The 7150-nt window shown below is 47.6% G+C and overlaps 1 protein-coding gene across 1 annotated transcript; it reads left to right on the top strand.

The window, feature by feature from the left end:
- Positions 1 to 4710: 4710 nt before the first annotated feature.
- On the top strand, positions 4711 to 5196 carry LOC124613614 (DEAD-box ATP-dependent RNA helicase 52B-like). The gene has a single exon (XM_047142330.1). The coding sequence runs from the start codon at positions 4711 to 4713 to the stop codon at positions 5194 to 5196; it is 486 nt and encodes a 161-aa protein (XP_046998286.1).
- The last annotated feature ends 1954 nt before the right edge of the window (positions 5197 to 7150 follow it).

Here is a 7150-nt window from a genome sequence, read left to right as displayed (position 1 = left end):
TCACAACTTTAAAAGATCGCTCTTTCGAATAGTCACTTGAGGTGGAAGGAGCTGGAGTTTTATTACAACAGGTTGTTACGGAGGAAGGAGTGGGGATCTGCTGTTGTCTATTGCTTCTAGCATTGTTTCTGGACGCAGGCCACTCGGCGTCAATTACTCGCCAGTAGCACTCGGGTCAAATGTTGTTGCTGCGGCCTGTTGGACCCTTGAGGGCTGGCAGCCAGGGTGGGACAAACCTGAATCCATCCTCTCTGTTCGTGTTAGGGTGTTTTATTATTTCTATTGCTACTCTGATCCGGCGTTTTGTCAAACCCAGCTGCTTGGCCAGTACATAGGTTTCGATAAATTTGTTTTCTTTGCTGCAGTCTTACCACTGTCGGCCACTGCAGACTTGCTGTTTTGCCCTAGACGAATGTAGCACTCGTGTCCCGTATGCTCGTTGTTCTCGACCTGCCTATCTCACTGATGTTTACTTCCCCACACTGACATTTTACCTTGCACACACCTTCAGGGCGTAAAGCATCTATCTTGATCTTGGTGGAGCGTAGCATTTCCTGGATCTTGCGACGGGTACGGCAAACAGGCTGGACAGCAACTCGACGAAGGAGTTTGCCATTCCGATCAATGACATTTTTCACTGAGGTTAGCCCGCTGCTGGCTGCATTTGTCGACTTATTGCCTATGTGTTTTGTTTGTTGCCATGGCTGTTCGGATCAATATATGGCTGAAGCCATTGACCACTATTGTTGTGCGCGACCTTTTGAGCTCGTGTATTATGTTTTGAGCATCACTTAGGCCCTGTGCACATGTAATCAAAGAACGGATAAATGAGTTCTTTTACGATGGGTAGACGTTCGACTGGGCGTGCATATAACTGTCTATTTGTGTATGTACCCGTGGTCTAGGAGTCGCGTTTCTAACCCAAAGTCAAAACGTCCTCCGTCACGGATTCGGAACGTGCCACTGCATAAATTTTTGAATAAAAATCATCAGCTATGGCGACCGAAGACTTCCAACGTCAGAAGTCACCTTGTAATACCAACGCTCTTGTCAAAGAGGGCGGGAAATTGAAATGGCCCTAAAAGGCGAAATAATCAGCACTGTTCAACGGCATGAGTGTACAGAAGGCAATGGAAACCGCTGCATTGAAGACACATGTCACCACAGGACATGTGGCCTGTAATTCATAAAGTGTCATGATGATTCTCCATTGGCAAAAGATTCCGAACTAGTCCCCCTTTAGGAATTTCGTGACGGAACTGCAAAGGGGACGATGACCACGAGAAAAAGATGGAATAAACAACAAAGAGATAACATTCTACCAGTCGGGGAGTGGAATATCAGGTGGTAGGGACGCAATAAAATATGAAACGAGAAATGCTAAGCCCTACTCGACATACAGTGCGGCTCAGAGAAGTGAAATGAAAAGAGGACAAAGAGTTATGGTCAGATGATTGAAGGGAATACCAACACCAGCAGGAAACAGTATAATGGGATTACGATTTGTTATGAAGAAGAAAGTAGGGAAGAGAGTCAGTTACTGCGAATATTTCAGTTATATGACCGTTCTCATTAGCATCGACAGCAAACCAACAGCCGGCCGGTGTGGCCGAGCGGTTCTAGGCGCTTCAGTCTGGAACCGCGCGATCGCTACGGTCGACGGCTCGAATCCTGCCTCGGGCATGTATGTGTGTGATGTCCTTAGGTTAGTTAGGTTTAAGTAGTTCTACATAGTGCTCAGAGCCATTTTGAGCAAACCAATAACAACAAAAATAGGTCAGGCATACATGAAGACGTCGCAACCACAAGATTAAGAGATAAGGAAAGTATGAGGATACGGGCCGGGTAATTCAGTATGTAAAGGGAGACAGGAATCAAATAGTCATGGGGTATTGGAATGCTATTGTAGGACGAGTAGAAGAAAGGATTAGGGGAGAATGCGGACTTCGTTGTAGGAATGAGGGAAGAGAAAGACTAAGTTCTACAATAAATTTCAGATGGCAATAATGAATACTCTATTCAAGAATCACAAGATGAGATAGTATATTTGGAAAAGATAGGGAGGTACAGGAATTTCAGTTAGATTACATCATGGACTGGCAGAGATCTGAGATCAGATAATGAATTATAAGGCGTACCCAGGGGCAGATATAGACCCAGATCACAACTTAGTAATAGTAAATAGAAGGCTGAAGTTTGAGAGACTATTCAGGAATAACCAATGCACAAAGACATGAGATACGAAAGCACTAAATGAATGAAAACTAAATGAAGAGATGCGCTTCAAGCTCTCTGACGCCATAGATAATGTGATAAGGAATAGCTCAACAGACAGTTCAGTTAAAGTGGAAGGCATATCTCTAAAAATTTGGGGAGAGAAACTTAGGTACAAGGAAGGTATCCACGAAGAAACGATGGGTAAAAGAAGAAATACCTCAGTTGATCGACGAAAGAAATACAGAAATGTTCCGAGAAATTCAGGAATACAGAAAAACAATCCACTTAGAATTGAAATAAACAGAAAGTACAGGGAAGCTAAAGCAAAATGGTTACCTGAAAAGGTGAAGAAATTAAAACTGATTGCTGGAGGGACTGACTCAGCATATAGAAACGTCGAAATAGCATTCGATGAATTTAAAGGCTAGAGTGGTGACATCGAGTGTGTAACGGGAATTTCACTGTTAAATGCAGAGGAAAGAGCGGATATGTAGAAAATGTACAAGGACCTTTGTAAGGACATAATTCTAGCACTTCTCATTACTTTCGTCTTTCTTAGATTTACTCTCAATTCACATTCTGTATTAATTAGATTGCTCATTCCTTTCAACACATCCTAAAGCTCTTCTCCACTTGCACTGAGGATAGCAGTGTCATCAGCGAATCTTATCATTGGTATCCTTTCACCATGTATTTTAATCCCACACTTGGACCTTTCTTTTATTGCCTTTATTGCTTTTTCAGTGACTGAACAGCAGGGTTGAAGCATGGTTGTACCCCTTCTAATTGAAGCACTTTGTTCTTAGTCTTCCCATGTTAAGTTCCCTCTTGGTCCTTGGAGATATTGTATATCACCCGTCATTCCCAAGAGCTTGCCCCTAATATTCTCAGAACTTCGAACTTCTTGCGCCATTACACTGTAGAACGCTTATTGCACCTCTACAAATCCTGTGGACCCTTCTTGATTTTTCTTCAGTCTTGCTTCCATTATCAACCGCACACTTACCTGACGACGTGATGGAACAGACAGGAAATCCAGTATTAGAATCAGATTGTTGAAGGGCTTTGGATGACTTACGATCGAATAAGGCGGAAGGAATAGAGAACAATCCACTTGACTCTCTAAGAAAATTAGGGACATACCTTTTTTTCCAGTGCTAGTCTGTTTTTTACGCGCTCTTTGCCCCGTCTATTATGGGTTATTTTGGAGTCTACCCTACTTCGTGCATTTTCATAATCATCAATGCTGATGTCAGGTTTCTCGATGTTGTTAAGACATAAGACATAAGAATGACTTCCATGGCCTAGAGAAAGAGGTAGAGGGTAAAAATGTAGGGAATGAGAGATATTGGAAAAACTGTAGAGGGAGACAGAGATGGGTATACATCCAGCAAATATTTTAGGACGATTGTTGCAAGTAGTACTTTGAGATGAAACGGTTGGCTGAGGAAAGGAGTTCGTGGCGGGTCGCATCAAACCAGTCAGAAGACCAATGACTCAAAAAGGAGAGAAAACCTCTTTTTCAACATTTTTATGCGTCGTTTATTGAAGCAGGTTGCATAATTTATTCACAGTGAAGACGTTAAATCCAAAATGAGATTTTTATTCTGCAGCGGAGTGTGCGCTGATATGAAACTTCCTGGCAGATTAAAACTGTGTGCCGGACCGAGACTCGTGCTCGGGACCTTTGCCTTTCGCGGGCAAGGGCTCTACCAACTGAGCTACCCAAGCACGACTCACACCCTGTACTTCCGCCAGTACCTCGTCTCCTATCTACAGAAGGTCTCCTGCGAACCTTGCAGAACTAGCACTCCTGAAAGAAAGGACATTGCGGAGACTTGGCTTATCCACAGCCTGGGGGATGTTTGGAAGGTAGGAGACGAGGTACTGACAGAAGTAAAGCTGTGAGGACGGGGCGTGAATCGAGCTTGAGTAGCTCAGTTCGTTTGCCGGCACGGTAGGTCAGCGTGTTCGGTCAGAGGGCTAGCTTCCCTCTGTAATAAGAAAAACTGAGCTGACGGATCAACAACGATCTGAAACGGGTGTCTTTCGACGTCCGCAGAGAGCAGATACAACGAACGGAAACGAACAAAATGAGATTTTAAAAAAAAGTTGGTAGAGCACTTGCCCGCGAAAGCCAAAGGTCCCGAGTTCGAGTCTGGGTCCGGCACACAGTTTTAATCTGCCAGGAAGTTTCATTTTCAAGTCGTTGAATATTTATACAATGCAATGTTGGCGCAGGAGAGAATTCATGGCGGGATGCTGCATGAAACACTCATAAGACTGATGACCATGACGCCATGCAGCGTGCGTGCCGTCTGTGTATATGAACTAGCATCGTGGGTGTAAAGGAGTGAGACAAAGTGCAATTAGCTTTTTTTACGGTTATGTCAATTTTAAGCTTGTTAAGCACTTTTCTTTTTCTGACACAAATGTGAAGAAAAATTCTGGCATCCGTCCAGGTTTTACTGAATATGGAAAGTGCCGATTATAATGGACAGCTTTCCAGCTCCTTCAACAGATGCTGTCTGGAGCGAGTACCACATTAGCGCAGAATCGACAGCAGCCTCATACGGTGGGATCCGTGGGAGGCAGGAACGTGCCGCGGCGGCAGCGGGCTCGCCACACGCGAGGACCCCGCACGTGACACGAGGCGCACGCGGTGCGTGGGAGGGGGCTGTGGTGGGCGGCGGGGGTTCGGGCGGGGGCGGCTCCCGGGGCGGCGCGGGCGGCGGGCGGCGGGCAGCGGGCAGCGGCAGCGGCAGCGCCGGCTCTCACAGGGACGCCGCTGTCGATAAGCGAGGCGCGCGCTCGCAGACAGCCCGCCATAACTCAGCCGCCGGAGCAATTACGATTCTCGTCGCAGATAAAACGCGTAAATCGACGCCGCCTGGCCTCGGGCGCCGCCGCCGAAGCCCCGGGCTCTCGCAGCGCCCGCGCCCGACAATCACGTTAAAAGCAATCTCGGCAAATGCGTAGTAATTTCGGTCATAATCAGTATTTAATCAGGGACGACGCTGCGACCGGCCGGAGATTTGTCGCCCCACAAAGGGACCGCGCCGAGGGTGGACGTAACAGGCCTGCTGGCCGCTGCTGCACGAGCCGCGTGTGAACTTGCGGCCCGCAGTGAACAGCGCGTGTCCTCTGTACCTCCAATGTCCGCATTCTGTTCGTTTCTCTTTAATTTTGTGCAGCAGCTGAAGAGGAGGTCTATAAAAGAGTCTGCGGACATACAGGGTGCTCTTCAATTCCCGCTACAACAGGATATGTTTTCCACATAGGTATGCAACAGGGTAGCCGTGGTTAGGGATGCTTACGTCAGAACGTATAATTCCATTTTATATCCATCCTACATCTCTGACCTGGTTCGAGCCTCATTAATGTGGTCGACAGGTCAAATAAAAAGCCTGATTTGTGACATTCATGTAGCGACAGAAGATTTCGTGTCGCGATTTGTGGTCGCTGCAGGACAGATTTCATAGACACCTGGAGTTCTTGAGCGTGTTTACCACGTCATTGGTACGTAGAATGTGTGCATCGAAATTTGTGGTTGCCACATCGATCAAAATGCTTCTTTGAAAAGGACGAAAACGGTTTGAATGTAAACAACAGTGTTCGTGAAAACTGATTAAGTTCTTGTTTGCTTCTTTGGCTATTAATGGGAGGTTAAAAGAAGTGATGTACTGTAGTGTCACGGAATAGTAAAGAGTTGGAAACGTGGTATATTGTCAAAGTTTCGTTGCCTATGCAGAGAGCCAGAGGCAATAGGTTAGCCGAGAGGTAGGAGGATTGCACATGCATCGGAATGTGTCGCCAAGCAGGGGCAATGGCCTGGTTACACACAACAGGCGAGAGAGAATTGCTTAGCACGCGGGTTTGTGTTAGACGGAGACTTTCGTAGAGTGTAAGACAGAGGTATAGCGTAAGGTGTACTGCATTTCACAACTTCGCGTTAAGTCTGCCGTAACAACATGTAACTCGGTCACAAGAACACCTAAGCGGCAAGTACGACAGATAAGTCAGCAGTATAAGTGGAACAAATACGTTCATTACAAACGAGCATGACGTCAGGACGTCGCTCGTGCTCCCTTTAAATACGCCAGCTTTGACAGCAACAAGGCACTCGTAGTTACACTTGCAGTTAGATGTGTACTGGGACGCTGCATAGCGCTCAGCTCGGTGATCGACATGTTAACCTTTATTAAGGAGATGTTGCAGTAAGGGCGGCCTATCCAGCAGCAGACGTGAGAGGACAGTACCAGCTCTGGTTCTCTCTGCTGCTACTGTCAATCATCAACCCAGGATTAGCAGACATCGTGGCAGACTCGCTCGCCGCCAATGCTGACCACATCAGTGAGCCGTCGTTGAGATCGTGTGGGCCCTAGGGCCTGTGCATCCGCCGTCACAACCGGGTGAGCCGACGACGCTGGGGGACTGCAGCCCGTTCCGCCTGTCCACCGCGGAGCAGCCACTAGGAGGAGCAGGGAAGAAAGACGGCGTGGGATAGAGTACACTCCGCACTACGAGAACGCTTCTCGTGCTGACAGCGCCGGGACACCAACCCAGAGCCTCCTACGCACAACGGCTTCCAGTCCACTGCCGAGCCGGCCAGCCAGCCGAGCGCCGCCAGCCATGTGCGGCCGAAGTAAGGGCATTCCACGCTACGTCACACCACGCGGCGCTGCGCTAGCAAGACTGGTGCGGCCCGGAGCTGGTGTCATCGCTACGAGTCAGCGAGGACTCGGGGAAGGTCGTTGATATCACCAAGCTCAGCTAGCCTGTGTTACATGGGCCACATTGTACTCAGCAGGAATAAAGGTGTTATGAATTAATGTTTCTTTGGCGTTTCTGACTCGTCCACAGTCATTTCCTAGCTTACTGACAACTGGAGGGGTCACCGCTCGGCCTCCAGTCCACCACAGGCGACCGGGGC

The sequence above is a fragment of the Schistocerca americana genome, chromosome 4 (genome assembly GCF_021461395.2).
Source record: "Schistocerca americana isolate TAMUIC-IGC-003095 chromosome 4, iqSchAmer2.1, whole genome shotgun sequence".
Lineage (NCBI taxonomy): Eukaryota > Metazoa > Arthropoda > Insecta > Orthoptera > Acrididae > Schistocerca > Schistocerca americana.
Note: the sequence above shows the minus strand (reverse complement) of the source record. Positions and strands in the feature narration are given on the sequence as shown.

What these genes read in the sequence shown, in the direction of transcription:
- LOC124613614 (XM_047142330.1), top strand. Translation starts at nt 4,711, where the DNA reads ATGGACAGCTTTCCAGCTCCTTCAACAGATGCTGTCTGGAGCGAGTAC.